At 39.1% G+C, this 20,149-nt stretch overlaps 1 protein-coding gene across 1 annotated transcript in view; it reads right to left on the bottom strand.

The window, feature by feature from the left end:
* Positions 1 to 20,149, bottom strand: part of NUP210 (nucleoporin 210) — a 1,597,588-nt gene that overhangs the window by 1,511,302 nt on the left and 66,137 nt on the right. Inside the window, 2 exon segments of the mRNA XM_053721041.1 lie at positions 850 to 1,000; positions 16,616 to 16,712. Of these exon segments, the coding sequence (XP_053577016.1) occupies positions 850 to 1,000; positions 16,616 to 16,712 (248 nt within the window).

Here is a 20,149-nt window from a genome sequence, read left to right as displayed (position 1 = left end):
TGCTACGTTATTGTAGTATTTTACTTGTTTATCTGGTATTTTAAATATAACTTTTTATATATAATAAGCAGCAATATTCTGGAGTCTTTATTGGAGTCATTTTTAGCCAAGCGCTAACCAACTTCATCACTTCAGTTCTTTGTAGTGAGCTGGGCCACTACTAATAGTCCAGCCTGTATGTTTGGCACTTGTTAAATGCTTATCTGAATGTGCGTACCCTTGACATTTGCGGGGATTGCTTTCTTGGGGTCATATCATTTTTGGATTATCTGCACTAGGAGGCGTCCTTTTTTTCTTTTCTATTGTTGTTTTAGCAATAACATTGTGGAACTCATTACCAAAGGAGGTAGTGAATGCTAATACCATAGATACATTTAAAAATTGTTTGGATATATTTCTGTCTAGAAACAGAATTCATGGATATGATTGCTTGGATTAAACTGGTCACCTTTTAGTGGGATTATTCAAATTTTACTGGATCTTTTTGTAAGTATTTTCCTGTATATTTGTATAGGTTGAACTCGATGAACTTCAGTCTTTTTTCAACCTCATCTACTATGTTACTATGTATATTTCCACTCCTCCTGTATCATGTGACAGCCATCAGCCAAATACAAATGCATATACGTATATACTGTGAATACTTGCACATGCTCAGTAGAAGCTGGTGACTCAAAGTGTAAACATAAAAAGACTGTGCACATTTTGTTAATGGATGTAAAATTAGAAAGTTGTTTAAAAATGCATGCTCTATCTGTATCATGAAAGCTTAATTTTGACTTGAGTGTCCCTTTAAACTATATATAAAAAAAACAACATTCACAGTTTTGAATTGAATCACAGACATACCTCATAAACAGATTCTAATATTTTAGCTTTGAGTTTAGAGCTTCCAGTCTTAGTCCCAGACACCAAAATTGTATCTCCCTGTTTAGCTACTTTTTCCATTTCCATAATATATGTAGGGGGGACATAGGTGGATTCCAAAAATTTGAGAATTCTGCAAAACAAAAGAAAAAATGTTTTATGTACATATACATATTGCTTTTCTAATCTTACAAACACGGACAGTCTATTATTACCATGGTTTTCCTTCTCCAGGCCCCATGATCTGCAAAGACCCCAAATAATTCTATCACCTGCACTATATTGCAGATATCCTGGAAACATGGCCTGTTAGTGAGTCATAAAGACTGCATTTGGAAAAACTCTACCTTAGATATTTATTAAAAAAATAATACAATTATAAAAAAAATAAATCAATTAGAAGCTTTTTTTACAACGTGCATATATGTTTACAAAAGTGCTTCTTTGAGAGGTTATTAATGCTTCTGTAACACCTTCTCATACGTACAGCCACAGAGAGCCTGATTTTTTTTAAGCTCTCTGCTCAGATTAAATTATCTAAAATTATCCTCCAGCATTTCCAGGTCCCTTACAAGATACTAAAAATGCAAATATTGCTCTCTCTCTCTAATTCTCAAAAACTTGCCAAAATAGAGAGAAATCAACAGTTTTACTGTATGTTAATGAGATACATAGATCCTAAGGTACAAAACCCTAATATATGTACAAACTATACGTACAAACTTACCTGATAAATTAATTTATTTCATGGTGGCGAGAGTCCACAAGCTTGTTACTGATGGGATATACATTCCTAGCAGGAGGGGGCAAAGTTTCCCAAACATCAAATGCCTATAAATACGCATCCCACCTCACACATACCTCAGTTTAAGGTATAGCCAAGTTGGTGAGGTTAAAAAAGAGCATATAAAGGATCAGGAAAAAACATGTGTTTTATACAAAAAAGTCAAAACCACACACAAAAAAAATGGGTGGGCCTCGTGGACTCTCGCTACCATGAAAGAAATTAATTTATCAGGTAAGTTCCTACATAAATTATGTTTTCTTTATATAGGTGGCAAGAGTTCACAAGCTTTTTACTGATAGGATATAATACCCAAGATGTGGAACTCCAAGAATAACAATAAAGGGAGGGATAAAATAAAAACAGCCATTTCCGCTGTGAAATTAATTAAAAATAATTAAGTTTCTTTAAAATTTAATAAACTTAAATCATAGGCACTAGAATCAAACTGAGACAGTTGCCTGAAGAACCTTTCTACCAAATACTGTTTCCGAAGAAGCAAAAACATCAAAATAGTAAAATTTAGTAAAGGTATGCAAATAAGACCAAGTAACCACTTTGCAGATTTGATCAACTGAAGCTTCATTCTTGAAATCCCAAGATGTGGCGACTGATCTTGTAGAATGAGTTGTAATTCTCTGAGGTGGAAACTGGCCCGCCTCCAAATAAGCTTTGTGAATCTAAAGTTTCAACTAAGATGCTAAAGAAACGGTAGAAGCTTTCTGATTTTTCTAGAACCTGAAAAAAAGAACAAATAGACTAGAGAAGTCTGTCTGAAATCCTTAGTAGCATCTACATAGTAGTTCAAAGCTCTAACGACATCCAAAGAGTGTAAAGATTTTTCAATAGAATTCTTAGGATTAGGACATAAGGAAGGTACAATCATTTCCCAACTTTAGGCAAAAATGTTAAAGCAGTCCGCAAAACAGCTTAATCTTGATGAAAAATCAGATGAGGAGACTCACAAGAGAGAGCAGACACTTCAGAAACTCTTCTAGCACTTTCCAGGAAAGAAGTTTTATGTGCAAAGAATGCATATGCTCAAAAGGAGGAGCCTGCAAAATATTTAATACCAAATAAAGACTCCGAGGAGGAGAAATAGATTTAATAACAGGTTTTATTCAAATTGAAGCTTGTACAAAACAGTGAATATCAGGAAGATTAGCAATTTTTATGTGAAATAAAACAGAAAGAGCAGAGATTTGTCCTTTGAAGGTATTGGCAGACAAACCTTTATCCAAACCATCCTGAAGGAACTGGAGAATCCTAGGAATCTGAAAAGAATGCCAAGAATAATCATGTTTAGAACACCATGAAATATAGGTTTCCCAAACCTTGTGGTATATTTTCCTTGAAGCAGGCTTATGAGCCTGAATCATATTGTTAATCACAGAGTCAGAGAAACCTCTATGACTGAGGACTAAACGTTCAATTACCATGCCATCAAATTTATAGATTTGAGATCTGGATGGAAGAACGGGAATCGAGACAGGAGGTTTAGTCTTAGAGGAAGAGGCCAAGGCTGGCAACTGGACATTCAGACAAGGTTCGCATATCAAATCCTGTGAGGCCACACTGGTGCTATCAGAAACACATAAGATTGTTCCATTATGATCTTTGTGATCACTCTTGGAAGTAGAAACAGAGGGGGAAAAATGTAAGCAGGCTGGTAAGACCAGGATACTGCTAGAGCATAGATAATTTCCACCTGAGTATCCCTGGACCTGGAAAGATACCTGGGAAGTTTTTTTTTCAGACAAGAGGCCATCATATCTAACTCTTGATAGCCCCACATCTGTACAATTCTATAGAATACATCTGGGTGAAGAGACCACTCACCCAGATGTAGAGATTGTTGGCTGAGATAATCCGCTTCCCAATTGGGAATAAGAATCGCCGTGATTAGACAGGAATTGGATTCCGTCCAAGAAACTATGCAAGATACTTCTTTCATGGCTAGCTAGACTGTGAGTTCCCACTTGATGATTGACATATGCCACTGTAGTGATATTGTCTGTTTGAAATGAATGTAAGGTTACCTCTTCAATAGAGGCCAAGCCTGAAGAGCTTTAAAAGAGCACAGTTTTTAAAAAATATTGATTGGTAACCTCGCCTCTTGAGGATTCCAAACTCCTTGTGCTGTCAGAGACCCCCAGACAGCTCCCCAACCTGTGACTTGCATCTGTGGTAATTTACATACCAGGTAGGACGAACAAAAGAGGCCCCTTGAATAATAAAGTGGTGTTTAACCACTAAGTCAAAGAGTGTTGTGTGTTGGGATTTAAAAAGATCAGTTGTGATATCTGAGAGTAATCCCTGCACCATTGGTGCAACATGCAAAGCTGTAGAGGTCTCATATGAAAACAAGCAAAGAGGAATGTGTCCGATGCTGCAATCATAAGACCTAAAACTTCCATGCACATAGCCACTGAAGGGAATGAGAGAGACTGAAGGTTTTGACAAGCTGAAACCAATTTCAATTGTCTCTTTTCTGTTAGCGATAGAGTCATGGACACAGAATCTATCTGTAAACCTAAAAAGGTGACCTCTGTCTGAGGAATAAAGAAACTCTTTGGTAAATTGATCCTCCAACCATATCTTTACAGAAATGACAAAAGTTGTTTTGTGTTAGATTCTGCTAAATGAAAAGATTGAGCTAGTGTTAAGATATCGTCCAAATAAGGAAACACCACAATTCCCTGCTTTTTGATTACAGATAGAAGGGCACCAAGAACCTTTGAGAATATTATCAGAGCTGTTGCTAGGCCAAATGGAAGAGCGATAAATTGGTAATGCTTGTCTAGAAAGAGGAATCTCAGAAATCAATAATGATCAAGGTGGATTGGGATGTGTAGGTAAGCATCCTGTAAGTCTATTGTGGACATAAAGTGACCTTGCTGAACAAAAGGCAGACTAGTCCTTATAGTCACCATCTTGAAAGTTGGGACTCTTACAAATCGATTTAAAGTTTTCAGATCCAAAATTGGTCTGAACGAATTTTCCCACTTTGGAACAATGAAGAGCTTTGAATAAAACCCCAATCCTTGTTCCTATAGAGAAACTGGGACAATAACCCCCAAGAGTTCTAGAGCTCAAACACGTTTCAGAAATGCTTGGGCCTTTACTGATTTTTTTGGTACATTGGTGAGAAAGACTCTTCCCATGGGAGGTCTTATTTTGAATCCAATTTGATAGCTCTGAGAAATAATATTCAGAATCCACTGATTTTGGGCAGAGTCTGCCAAAAAATCTTGAAACAGTTTTAGTGTGCCCCCACCAGAAGAACTGGATTGGAGGCAGCACCTCCATGCAGACTTAGGGTCCAAATTTGGTTTCTTATATGGTTTGGATTTATTCCAATTTGGAGATAGCCTCCAATTAGAGCCAGAGGCTTTAGGGGAGAGAGCAGTTTTCTGTTCTCTATTCTGATAAAAGGAATGAAAACAATTGGAGATAGTGACAGATGGAGAGCCTGAGATCAGCGCCATGGATGCAAGGTGCAGTGGGAGCAGAGAAGAGCAAGCCAAGCCCTGCACTGAATCTTATGTGAGGAGGAAGGCTGGGGTGTATTTGATGAGAAGTGGTTGAGAAGTCCTTCAGCAAAATAAAGATCTTTCTGGGGCCCCAGAGGATCAAAGAAGGACTAGAGGCGTCACAGCCATTCTGTAAAATTCACTAAGACATTTTGTGGCAAACACATGGCTTGGGCTTACAAGCTGTAGAGGAGGGTGGGTGAATGCCTTGAAGAGATGCCTTGATTATTTGCCCTACAGATCATCATATTCATGCTCTCTCCTGAGGGACTTATACCAGTACCACCCCTGCCAATTGCTGGATAACTGGGGTTTGGACGACTCTCCATTTTATGGGTACAGGTGGTGGGAAGTGGCATTCCCTCAACTTTCCTATAAGCGGTTAAAGACAAACTATTGATGCTACATATGTTCATATGTGATTTCTGGCCTTTGCAACGCTGGTTTAGAGATATCCGTTATATTTCCTTCTCATGCAGGCTAGGTTAAAATGTTTGTTCGTATATGTGCTAACTTTCTCTCTTAAGATAGGCTTGCTAAATTATGTTTATTCATTTTCTGACAGAAGACTAGATAACACCTAAAGTTTTGCTGCAGTGAGTGGGAGCTGATGAGGGCTCTAGAAGGATTTTATTTTATAAATGTGGCAATGTTTATTTGTCCCATGTGTTAGTTTTAGAAACAAAGATATTTTGTTTAGTGAAACTGCATTAATATTACTCTGTGATTGAGATGATAAAAGAGGTTATTATCCGCCAGTTGTCTGTGTATTGATTTATTTTAGTATCCTCTATGATATTATATAATATTGTGGTCGTGCTGTTTGCAAACAAAACAGCGGGGCATAAACACCATTGTAGACGGTAACCCATCATTCTTTCATTATAAAATTTCTGTTTCCGGTTAGATTCTTTATTTTATGAGGCAGAATAAAGTTACATGTGGACACAAATAGTTACTATTTTGATACTTTAACCCCTTAATGACAGAGGACGTACCAGGTACGTCATAGAAAAAACTCCCCTTAATGACAATTGACGTACCTGGTACGTCCTCTGTTGAGGCATTAATTATTGAGGCATCACTGCAATCCCTTATTTCACCCACCGAAGCTGAAAGGGCCACTCTGTGGCCCTCTCTGCATCAGCCATTGGAGATCACAAATTCGTTGGTGGGTGGGAGTAGCTTCTGGGAGCACCGGTAGCAAAAGGCTCCTTGCTTGTTTAACCCTGATCGATTCTGTACATATCGGCGGTTGCGGCTGTGGGAGGCGGCTGCCGTCGGGGGGGGCGGTGGGGTGTGTGCGCGCGCAAAATATGCTTGGAAATAAAAAAACAAACGATGCAGGGGGATATCCATTGTTTAGTAAGGGATCTGGGAGGGGGAGGGATGTAGATTATTTAGGGGGGGCAGCTACACTACAGAAAACAAATTTTTCATATTAAAAAGTTAAAAAAAACTATTTTGGGGGGCAAATTGGGTACTGGCAGACAGCTGCCAGTACCCAAGATGGCGGCAAATAGGTAGAGGGGGAGGGTTAGAGAGATGTATGGGGGGATCAGGGAGGTTTTGGGGTAAGGGGGGATGCAGACTGCATGAAAAAAAATTAAAAAAAATAATAAATTATTTTTGTTTCAGTACTGGCAGACTTTCTGCCAGTACTTAAGATGGCGGTGACAATTGTGAGGTGGGGAGGGAAGAGAGCTGTTTGAGGTAGGTCAGGGGAGGGGATCAGGGGGTGGGATGTGTCAGGTGGGAGGCTGATCTCTACACTAAAGCTAAAAATTAACCCTACAAGTTACCTAATTAACCCCTTAACTGCTGGGAATATTACAAGTGTGGTGTGCAGCGTCATTTAGCGGCCTTCTAATTACCAAAAAGCAACGCCAAAGCCATATATGTCTGCTATTTCTGAACAAAGGGGATCCCAGAGAAGCATTTACAACCATTTATGCCATAATTGCACAAGTTGTTTGTAAATAAATTCAGCGAGAAACCTAAAGTTTGTGAAAAAATTTGTGAAAAAGTCAACAATTTTTTTTATTTGATCGCATTTGGCGGTGAAATGGTGGCATGAAATATACCAAAATTGGCCTAGATCAATACTTTGGGATGTCTTCTAAATAAAAATATATACATGTCAAGGGATATTCAGGTATTCCTGACAGATATCAGTGTTACAATGTAACTAGCGCTAATTTTGAAAAAAAGTGGTTTGGAAATAGCAAAGTGCTACTTGTATTTTTTGCCCTATAACTTGCAAAAAAAGCAAAGAACATGTAAACATTGGGTATTTCTAAACTCAGGAAAAAATTTAGAAACTATTTATAATGGGTGCTTTTTGGTGGTTGTATATGTGTAACAGATTTTGAGGGTCAAAGTTAGAAAAAGTGTTTTTTTTTTTTAAATGTTTTCTCATATTTTATAAAAAAAATTATAGTAAATTATAAGATATGATGAAAATAATGGTATCCTTAGAAAGTCCATTTAATGGCGAGAAAAACGGTATATAATATGTGTGGGTACAGTAAATGAGTAAGAGGAAAATTACAGCTAAACACAAACACTGCAGAAATTTAAAAATAGCCATTGTCATTAAGCGTAAGAAAATTGAAAAATGGTCCAGTCATTAAGGGGTTAAAGTTTCATGTGTGCCTTTTAAGACTCTGTTGTCGTTCTAATTAAGGATTAACTTAGACCTGTATGCTAATGTCTCTACTTGTATCTGATTGGTTTATTGCCGTTTAAATAAGACTCCATATGCTGTTAGCACTTTATGCCTGAGGAAACGGCACAGTAGACGCAGAGAAACACGTTGCATTCTATGTGCTTTTGTTTTTAATCATCGTCCATAATTTGTTCACTTTGTTTTTAAACAAATATATACTTTTTAAACATATATTGAGCATTTTTTGGAGTTGATATCATTTTCGTACTGCACCAGTATTTCTCTCTGGATGTTTAGTGAGCAGGGTCACTATAATAGCCCTGCATGCATGAATAGCAATTGTGTGTGCTTCTGAAAGTGTGAGTATCTTTTCCCCTAATTGGGCACCATTGGGTCAACATTATTTGGTTTATCTGCCTAGGAGGCTCCCTTTTCATTTGCTTATTTTCAGATTCCTTGTTCCATACCTAGTATCGAAAGGAGCAGCCTTCGTTGAAGTGCAGTTTGCTGGGACACTGAGTTCTCAGCCTCTGTACCTAGGCATTATCTTTGCCTTTGGGAAGTGTGAGTATTCATTTTTCCCACATCTATCTATATATCCATCTACCATATTGGCTACACTAGAAGGCGCCCGTCTTGTCTCTCTTTTTGTTGAGCATGCCGACTTATGCTTCCCAACAACATATTTGATTTATGTTCTAAAATGTCATCTAGAAGTTGTGTACTTTAAATAGGTACCTTTACTGCGTCATTGCCAGGAGATAAATAGTTCTTACCATTTATCCACTTGTTTAAATACTTAGATGCTCAAAACTCACTTATAGGTAGCTTTATTTAACCACTCAGTAAGGTATCTTATTCATAGTTCTCTATTGTTGCTAAGGGCATTGTGGGCTTGAACGTTGCTCTCAAATTATATCCCTTATTTGTCCTGCTGATGTGTCATTTAATTTCAGACCTGTCCTCGCTAACAGGCCAGATGTTCAGGATATCTGAACTGGAGCAAAGGTGAAATAATCAGCTAATATATATATATATAAATTGTTTAAATAAAGGCAGAGTGTGGAAAACAATAAGTTAAAAAATTCAAAATTTTATTGATTCCGGTATAAAATACCCACAACATCCATCCGTGACAGAAAAACACACAATCACTTGCTGTGAACTGCGGACATGTTTTGACCTTCATATATACAGGTAGCCCTCAGTTTACGCCAGGGTTAGGTCAAGGGAGGAATGGTTGTAAATCGAAACTGTTGTAAATTGAAACCCAGTTTATAATGTAAGTCAATGGGAAGTGAGGGAGTTAGGTTCCAGGCCCCTCTCAAAATTGTCATAAGTAACACCTAATACATTATTTTTAAAGCTTTGAAATGAAGACTTTAAATTTATAAACCTAAAATTGTATCATCATCAAACTAAGTTTAATGAACCTAAAATTGTATCATCATCAAACTAAGTTTAATGAACAAAAACATTTGCTAAACAGCACCAAATAAAATAATAACACAACAGACTGCATCATTATCAAACTAAGTTTAATGAACAAAAACGTTTTTTTACTTGCATTTTTCTGCAAACAGTTCTCTGCATTGTTAGCATGTTAGATAATATTGGTTCTGCACCTATTCTATGCATTTCAATCTGCAGTGACTAATAAGCAGTTAGGCACCTTCACCTCAAGCAGCTGGACAGGAAGATAATAGGGAAGTGCCTGCTAAATTTTGCTCAATAGATCTGGTCTGATCTGTGTACACAGATCCATTTAAGGCTGTTAAGTTGCATAACTTTGCTGCAAAACAAGCGGACAGCGCCAACAACTGGCTATTTTAATTAGTGCATTGCTTTCCAAAGCTTTTCAATAGCAGTCATATGACTGAAAAAAAGGTTGTTATTCTGAAACGCCGCAAATTGAACCGGCGTAAACCGAGGGCCACCTGTATATAATTACAAACCTGCTTACCCAAGGTAATCTTTAAAAATCTGGCCTGTTAAAGAGGCCTTAGGAGAGGTTTGAAAACACCCTAATTAGAGAACTAGCTATACAATCCAGTTAGCTAGGCTCCTCTTTGAGAATATATATCCATTTCATAGTTTATTGTGCTTCCCCTACTCCTATAACCATCCAGCTTATAGACTGCACTTTCATTTAGTTTATGCTTTTTTACCATGTGTTTTTTATACAAGAGTGGCCCTAATAGTGTAATTCCCCTGAAATCCCCCCTTAGGTTATAATAACATAATTTATGTAAGAACTTACCTGATAAATTCATTTCTTTCATATTAGCAAGAGTCCATGAGCTAGTGACGTATGGGATATACATTCCTACCAGGAGGGACAACGTTTCCCAAACCTCAAAATGCCTATAAATACACCCCTCACCACACCCACAATTCAGTTTAACGAATAGCCAAGAAGTGGGGTGATAAAAAAGTGCGAAAGCATATAAAATAAGGAATTGGAATAATTGTGCTTTATACAAAATCATAACCACCACAAAAAAGGGCGGGCCTCATGGACTCTTGCTAATATGAAAGAAATGAATTTATCAGGTAAGTTCTTACATAAATTATGTTTTCTTTCATGTAATTAGCAAGAGTCCATGAGCTAGTGACGTATGGGATAATGATTACCCAAGATGTGGATCTTTCCACACAAGAGTCACTAGAGAGGGAGGGATAAAATAAAGACAGCCAATTCCTGCTGAAAATAATCCACACCCAAAATAAAGTTTAATGAAAAACATAAGCAGAAGATTCAAACTGAAACCGCTGCCTGAAGTACTTTTCTACCAAAAACTGCTTCAGAAGAAGAAAATACATCAAAATGGTAGAATTTAGTAAAAGTATGCAAAGAGGACCAAGTTGCTGCTTTGCAAATCTGATCAACCGAAGCTTCATTCCTAAACGCCCAGGAAGTAGAAACTGACCTAGTAGAATGAGCTGTAATCCTCTGAGGCGGAGTTTTACCCGACTCAACATAGGCAAGATGAATTAAAGATTTCAACCAAGATGCCAAAGAAATGGCAGAAGCTTTCTGGCCTTTTCTAGAACCGGAAAAGATAACAAATAGACTAGAAGGTCTTTCGGAAAGATTTAGTAGCTTCAACATAATATTTCAAAGCTCTAACAACATCCAAAGAATGCAACGATTTCTCCTTAGAATTCTTAGGATTAGGACATAATGAAGGAACCACAATTTCTCTACTAATGTTGTTGGAATTCACAACTTTAGGTAAAAATTCAAAAGAAGTTCGCAACACCGCCTTATCCTGATGAAAAATCAGAAAAGGAGACTCACAAGAAAGAGCAGATAATTCAGAAACTCTTCTGGCAGAAGAGATGGCCAAAAGGAACAAAACTTTCCAAGAAAGTAATTTAATGTCCAATGAATGCATAGGTTCAAATGGAGGAGCTTGAAGAGCCCCCAAAACCAAATTCAAACTCCAAGGAGGAGAAATTGACTTAATGACAGGCTTTATACGAACCAAAGCTTGTACAAAACAATGAATATCAGGAAGAATAGCAATCTTTCTGTGAAAAAGAACAGAAAGAGCAGAGATTTGTCCTTTCAAGGAACTTGCGGACAAACCCTTATCTAAACCATCCTGAAGAAACTGTAATATTCTCGGTATTCTAAAAGAATGCCAAGAAAAATGATGAGAAAGACACCAAGAAATATAAGTCTTCCAGACTCTATAATATATCTCTCTAGATACAGATTTACGAGCCTGTAACATAGTATTAATCACAGAGTCAGAGAAACCTCTTTGACCAAGAATCAAGCGTTCAATCTCCATACCTTTAAATTTAAGGATTTCAGATCCTGATGGAAAAAAGGACCTTGAGACAGAAGGTCTGGTCTTAACGGAAGAGTCCACGGTTGGCAAGAGGCCATCCGGACAAGATCCGCATACCAAAACCTGTGAGGCCATGCCGGAGCTACCAGCAGAACAAACGAGCATTCCTTTAGAATCTTGGAGATTACTCTTGGAAGAAGAACTAGAGGCGGAAAGATATAGGCAGGATGATACTTCCAAGGAAGTGATAATGCATCCACTGCCTCCGCCTGAGGATCCCGGGATCTGGATAGATACCTGGGAAGTTTCTTGTTTAGATGAGACGCCATCAGATCTATTTCTGGAAGTTCCCACATTTGAACAATCTGAAGAAATACCTCTGGGTGAAGAGACCATTCGCCCGGATGCAACGTTTGGCGACTGAGATAATCCGCTTCCCAATTGTCTATACCTGGGATATGAACCGCAGAGATTAGACAGGAGCTGGATTCCGCCCAAACCAAAATTCGAGATACTTCTTTCATAGCCAGAGGACTGTGAGTCCCTCCTTGATGATTGATGTATGCCACAGTTGTGACATTGTCTGTCTGAAAACAAATGAACGATTCTCTCTTCAGAAGAGGCCAAAACTGAAGAGCTCTGAAAATTGCACGGAGTTCCAAAATATTGATCGGTAATCTCACCTCCTGAGATTCCCAAACTCCTTGTGCCGTCAGAGATCCCCACACAGCTCCCCAACCTATGAGACTTGCATCTGTTAAAATTACAGTCCAGGTCGGAAGCACAAAAGAAGCCCCCTGAATTAAATGATGGTGATCTGTCCACCACGTTAGAGAATGTCGAATAATCGGTTTTAAAGATATTAATTGAGATATCTTTGTGTAATCCTTGCACCATTGATTCAGCATACAGAGCTGAAGAGGTCGCATGTGAAAACAAGCAAAGGGGATTGCGTCCGATGCAGCAGTCATAAGACCTAGAATTTCCATGCATAAGGCTACCGAAGGGAATGATTGTGACTGAAGGTTTCGACAAGCTGCAATCAATTTTAGACGTCTCTTGTCTGTTAAAGACAGAGTCATGGACACTGAATCTATCTGGAAACCCAGAAAGGTTACCCTTGTCTGAGGAATCAAAGAACTTTTTGGTAAATTGATCCTCCAACCATGATCTTGAAGAAACAACACAAGTCGATTCGTATGAGATTCTGCTAAATGTAAAGACTGAGCAAGTACCAAGATATCGTCCAAATAAGGAAATACCACAATACCCTGTTCTCTGATTACAGACAGAAGGGCACCGAGAACCTTTGAAAAAATTCTTGGAGCTGTAGCTAGGCCAAACGGTAGAGCCACAAACTGGTAATGCTTGTCCAGAAAAGAGAATCTCAGGAACTGATAATGATCTGGATGAATCGGAATATGCAGATATGCATCCTGTAAATCTATTGTGGACATATAATTCCCTTGCTGAACAAAAGGCAAGATAGTCCTTACAGTTACCATCTTGAACGTTGGTATCCTTACATAACGATTCAATATTTTTAGATCCAGAACTGGTCTGAAGGAATTCTCCTTCTTCGGTACAATGAAGGGATTTGAATAAAACCCCATCCCCTGTTCCGGAACTGGAACTGGCATAATTACTCCAGCCAACTCTAGATCTGAAACACAATTCAGAAATGCTTGAGCTTTCACTGGATTTACTGGGACACGGGAAAGAAAAAAATCTCTTTGCAGGAGGTCTCATCTTGAAACCAATTCTGTACACTTCTGAAACAATGTTCTGAATCCAAAGATTGTGAACAGAATTGATCCAAATTTCTTTGAAAAAACGTAACCTGCCCCCTACCAGCTGAGCTGGAATGAGGGCGGCACCTTCATGTGGACTTAGAAGCAGGCTTTGCCTTTCTAGCAGGCTTGGATTTATTCCAGACTGGAGATGGTTTCCAAACTGAAACTGCTCCTGAGGATGAAGGATCAGGCTTTTGTTCTTTGTTGAAACGAAAGGAACGAAAACGATTATTAGCCCTGTTTTTACCTTTAGATTTTTTATCCTGTGGTAAAAAAGTTCCTTTCCCACCAGTAACAGTTGAGATAATAGAATCCAACTGAGAACCAAATAATTTGTTACCCTGGAAAGAAATAGAAAGTAGAGTTGATTTAGAAGCCATATCAGCATTCCAAGTCTTAAGCCATAAAGCTCTTCTAGCTAAAATAGCTAGAGACATAAACCTGACATCAACTCTGATAATATCAAAAATGGCATCACAGATAAAATTATTAGCATGCTGAAGAAGAATAATAATATCATGAGAATCATGATTTGTTACTTGTTGCGCTAAAGTTTCCAACCAAAAAGTTGAAGCTGCAGCAACATCAGCCAATGATATAGCAGGTCTAAGAAGATTACCTGAACACAGATAAGCTTTTCTTAGAAAGGATTCAATTTTCCTATCTAAAGGATCTTTAAACGAAGTACCATCTGACGTAGGAATGGTAGTACGTTTAGCAAGGGTAGAAATAGCCCCATCAACTTTAGGGATTTTGTCCCAAAATTCTAACCTGTCAGACGGTACAGGATATAATTGCTTAAAACGTTTAGAAGGAGTAAATGAATTACCCAATTTATCCCATTCTTTGGAAATTACTGCAGAAATAGCATTAGGAACAGGAAAAACTTCTGGAATAACCACAGGAGATTTAAATACCTTATCTAAACGTTTAGAATTAGTATCAAGAGGACCAGAATCCTCTATTTCCAAAGCAATTAATACTTCTTTAAGTAAAGAACGAATAAATTCCATTTTAAATAAATATGAAGATTTATCAGCATCAATCTCTGAAACAGAATCCTCTGAACCAGAAGAGTCATCAGAATCAGAATGATGATGTTCATTTAAAAATTCATCTGTAGGGAGAGAAGTTTTAAAAGATTTTTTACGTTTACTAGAAGGAGAAATAACAGACATAGCCTTCTTGATGGATTCAGAAACAAAATCTCTTATGTTATCAGGAACATTCTGCACCTTAGATGTTGAAGGAACTGCAACAGACAATGGTACTTTACTAAAGGAAATATTATCTGCATTAACAAGTTTGTCATGACAATTAATACAAACAACAGCCGGAGGAATAGCTACCAAAAGTTTACAGCAGATACACTTAGCTTTGGTAGATCCAGCACTAGACAGCGATTTTCCTGTAGTATCTTCTGACTCAGATGCAACGTGAGACATCTTGCAATATGTAAGAGAAAAAACAACATATAAAGCAAAATTGATCAAATTCCTTAAATGACAGTTTCAGGAATGGGATAAAATGCCAAGAACAAGCTTCTAGCAACCAGAAGCAATGAGAAATGAGACTTAAATAATCTGGAGACAAAAGCGACGCCCATATTTTTTAGCGCCAAATAAGACGCCCACATTATTTGGCGCCTAAATGCTTTTGGCGCCAAAAATGACGCCACATCCGGAACGCCAACATTTTTGGCGCAAAATAACGTCAAAAAATGACGCAACTTCCGGCGACACGTATGACGCCGGAAACTAAAAGAATTTTTTGCGTCAAAAAAGTCCGCGCCAAGAATGACGCAATAAAATGAAGCATTTTCAGCCCCCGCGAGCCTAACAGCCTACAGGGAAAAAAGAGTCAAATTTTTGAAGGTAAGAAAAAATGAATAATTCAAATGCATAATCCCAAATATGAAACTGACTGTCTGAAAAATAAGGAAAGTTGAACATTCTGAGTCAAGGCAAATAAATGTTTGAATACATATATTTAGAACTTTATAAACAAAGTGCCCAACCATAGCTTAGAGTGTCACAGAAAATAAGATTTACTTACCCCAGGACACTCATCTACATGTTTGTAGAAAGCCAAACCAGTACTGAAACGAGAGTCAGCAGAGGTAATGGTATATATAAGAGTATATCGTCGATCTGAAAAGGGAGGTAAGAGATGAATCTCTACGACCGATAACAGAGAACCTATGAAATAGACCCCGTAGAAGGAGATCACTGCATTCAAATAGGCAATACTCTCCTCACATCCCTCTGACATTCACTGCACGCTGAGAGGAAAACCGGGCTCCAACTTGCTGCGGAGCGCATATCAACGTAGAATCTAGCACAAACTTACTTCACCACCTCCATCGGAGGCAAAGTTTGTAAAACTGAATTGTGGGTGTGGTGAGGGGTGTATTTATAGGCATTTTGAGGTTTGGGAAACTTTGCCCCTCCTGGTAGGAATGTATATCCCATACGTCACTAGCTCATGGACTCTTGCTAATTACATGAAAGAAATAGTAATGTGGTGGGTAGTCCAAGAGTGAATGTCACTTACCATTGGGGAAGCTGGTATCTCCTTATTAGTTGGCTATGGTTGACAGGGGTTAATCATAAATAATTATCTTTTAAAACCTGAGGTTTGTTTACTAGATGCATAATAGGCAATATTTGTTGAGTGAGTTGTTTCTATTCCGGTATTTATCACATATACTGTAAAGTGATATTGCAGGCATTGTAATATTTTTTTTACCTTCGTGCCAATATATGTATAATTGGAATTGTTTGTGTAATTTGCCTGTATGATGTCTCAAAACTCAATATTAAAAAAAAAAATAACAACATTAAAAATGTCCAATTGTGTAGTGATTTCCAGCTCAGATATAACTGCAAAATTTTTGGCAAATATCTAATTCTTGGCCAAAGATTTTAGCATCTGAAAAATCAAATTTATAATTTAAATCATGTGCCAATTATGGTGAAACAGGAATACAATTTTACTTGTTATTCAAGAATTTTAGATATTTGCCTTTAAGGTGTTATCTTACTGACTGAAAAGTAATGTATAGAATTATTACCATGTTTTGCTTGAATGTTATTTTTTTTTGGGGGGGGGGGTTTAATAAAAGCATTAATAATATTTAAACATTAATAAGAATTTAAAAAAAATCTTACCTTAATGTATTGTGTGAATCAGGGAAGCCATCATTTTCTGCATCTTTTACTACTTGCCAATCAAAAACTAATCCAGCCAAAGTGCTAAATGTGTTTCCTAGAAAGCATATAAATCCACCATTAAATGTTGCTGGCATTAGTAAAACTGTAAAAAAAAAAACAGAATTTATGCTTACCTGATAAATTACTTTCTCTTACAGGTGTATTCAGTCCACTGATTCATCCTGATATTCTCAATCCCTACAGGAAGTGGCAAAGAGAGCACACAGCAAAGCTGTCCAAATAGCTCCCCTCAGACTCCGCCCCCCCAGTCATTCGACCGACGGTTAGGAGAAAAAGGAGAACCATAGGGTGCAGTGGTGACTGTAGTTATTGTAAATTAAATTTGAACCTGACAAATATCAGGGCGGGCCGTGGACTGAATGCACCTGTAAGAGAAAGTAATTTATCAGGTAAGCATAAATTCTGTTTTCTCTTACTTGGTGTATTCAGTCCACGGATTCATCCTTACTTGTGGGATACCAATACCAAAGCAATAGGACACGGATGAAGGGAGGGAACAAGTCAGGTAACCTAAACGGAAGGCACCACTGCTTGCAAAACCTTTCTCCCAAAAATAGCCTCCGCAGAAGCAAAAGTATCGAATTTATAAAATTTGGCGAATGTATGCAGTGAAGACCAAGTTGCTGCCTTACAAATCTATTCAACAGAAGCCTCATTCTTCAAAGCCCATGTGGAAGCCACAGCTCTGGTGGAATGAGCTGTAATTCGTTCAGGAGGCTGCTTACCAGCAGTCTCATAAGCCAATCGGATGATGCTTTTCAGCCAGAATGACAGAGAGGTAGCAGTCGCTTTCTGACCTCTCCTCTTACCAGAATACACAACAAACAAGGATGATGTTTGTCTGAAATCTTTAGTTGCTTTTAAATAGAACTTTAAAGCACGAACCACATCAAGATTGTGCAACAGTCGTTCCATCTTAGAAACTGGATTAGGGCACAGAGAAGGAACAATGATTTCCTGGTTAATATTCCTATTAGAAACCACCTTTGGAAGGAAACCAGGTTTAGTACGCAAAACAACCTGCATGGAACACCAGATAGGGTGAATCACACTGCAAAGCAGACAATTCTGAAACTCTTCGAGCAGAAGAAATAGCTACTAAAAACAAAACTTTCCAAGATAATAACTTGATATCTATGGAATGCAAAGGTTCAAACGGAACCCCTTGAAGAACTGAAAGAACTAAATTTAGACTCCATGGAGGAGCCACAGGTCTGTAGACAGGCTTGATTCTAACTAGGGCCTGTACAAACGCCTGTGTAACAGGACAGAGCAGATATCTGTCCTTTTAAGGAACTAGCTGACAGACCTTTCTCCAAACCTTCTTGGAGAAAAGACAATATCCTTGGAATCCTAACCTTACTCCATGAGTAACCCTTGGATTCACACCAACAAAGATATTTCCGCCATATCTTATGGTAAATTTTCCTGGTGACAGGCTTTCTGGCCTGTATCAGAGTATCTATAACTGAATCAGAGAAACCCCGCTTAGCTAGGATTAAGCGTTCAATCTCCAAGCAGTCAGTTGCAGAGAAACTAGATTTGGATGCTTGAAAGGACCTTGGATTAGAAGATCCTGCCTTGATGGCAGTTTCCATGTGGGACCGATGACATGTCCACTAGGTCTGCATACCAAGTCCTGCGTGGCCACGCAGGCGCTATCAGAATTACCGAAGCCTTCTCCTGTTTGATTCTGGCTATTAGCCGAGGGAGAAGAGGAAACGGTGGAAAGACATAAGCTAGACTGAATGACCAAGGCGCTATTAATGCATCTATCAATGCCGCCTTGGGATCCCTGGATCTGGATCCGTAAAGGGGAAGTTTGGTGTTCTGACGGGACGCCATCAGATCCAACTCTGGAATGCCCCAAAGCTGGGTCAGCTGAGCAAAAACCTCCGGGTGGAGTTCCCACTCCCCCGGATGGAAAGTCTGACGACTTAGAAAATCCGCCTCCCAGTTGTCTACCCCTGGGATGTGAATTGCAGATAGATGGCAGGAGTGATCCTCCGCCCATTTGATGATCTTGGTTACTTCCTTCATCGCTAGGGAACTCTTTATTCCTCCCTGGTGATTGATGTACGCCACAGTCGTGATGTTGTCCGACTGAAACCTGATGAATTTGGCCTCTGCTAGTTGAGGCCACGCCTGGAGCGTGTTGAATATCACTCTCAGTTCCAAAATGTTTATCGGGAGAAGAGATTCTTTCCGAGACCATAGTCCCTGAGCCTTCAGGGAGTTCCAGACCGCACCCCAGCCTACCAGACTGGCATCGGTCGTGACAATGATCCACTCCGGTCTGCGGAAACTCATTCCCTGAGACAGGTGAACTTGAGACAACCACCAGAGAAGAGAGTCTCTGGTTTTTTGATCCATTTGGATTTGAGGAGACAAATCTGCATAATCTCCATTCCACTGTTTGAGCATGCACAGCTGCAGTGGTCTGAGATGGATTCGGGTGAAAGGGACTACGTCCATTGCCGCAACCATTAAACCAATTACTTCCATGCACTGAGCCACGGAAGGCCGAGGAATGGAATGAAGAACTCTGCAAGTATTCAGCAGTTTTGACTTCCTGACCTCTGTCAGAAAGATTTTCATTTCTACCGAGTCTATTAGTGTTCCCAGGAAATGAACCCTTGTGAGCGGGGACAGAGAACTCTTTTCTACGTTCACCTTCCACCCGTGAGACCTTAGAAAGGCCAGAACGATGTCCGTATGAGCCTTGGCTCTGTGAAAGGACGACGCCTGTATTAATATGTCGTCTAGGTAAGGTGCTACTGCAATGCCCCGCGGTCTTAGAACCGCTAGAAGGGACCCTAGCACCTTTGTGAAAATTCTGGGAGTGGTGGCCAACCCGAAAGGAAGGGCCATGAAATGGTAATGTTTGTCCAGAAAGGCGAACCTTAGGAACTGATGGTGATCTTTGTGGATAGGAATATGTAGGTACGCATCCTTTAGATCCACGGTAGTCATATATTGACCTTCCTGGATCATCGGCAAGATTGTCCGAATGGTTTCCATCTTGAAAGACGGAACTCTGAGGAATTTGTTTAGAATTTTTAGATCCAGGATTGGCCTGAAAGTTCCTTCCTTTTTGGGAACTACGAACAGGTTGGAGTAAAAGCCCAGTCCTTGTTCTGCAATTGGAACTGGGTGTATCACTCCCATTTTTAGTAGATCTTCTACACAGCGTAAGAACGCCTGTTTCTTTGTTTGGTCTGAAGACAAACGAGAAATGTGGAACCTTCCCCTTGGGGGAGAATCCTTGAATTCTAGAAGATACCCCTGAGCAACTATTTCCAATGCCCAGGGATCCGGAACGTCTCTTGCCCAAGCCTGAGCAAAGAGAGAAAGTCTGCCCCCTACCAGATCCGATCCCGGATCGGGGGCTACCCCTTCATGCTGTCTTGGTAGCAGGAGCAGGCTTCTTGGCCTGTTTACCCTTATTCCAGCCCTGCAAGGGTTTCCAGG

The sequence above is a fragment of the Bombina bombina genome, chromosome 7, assembly GCF_027579735.1.
Source record: "Bombina bombina isolate aBomBom1 chromosome 7, aBomBom1.pri, whole genome shotgun sequence".
Classification (NCBI taxonomy): domain Eukaryota; kingdom Metazoa; phylum Chordata; class Amphibia; order Anura; family Bombinatoridae; genus Bombina; species Bombina bombina.
The sequence above is the reverse complement of the archived record's forward strand: the minus strand, read 5'-3'. Positions and strand labels throughout refer to the sequence as shown.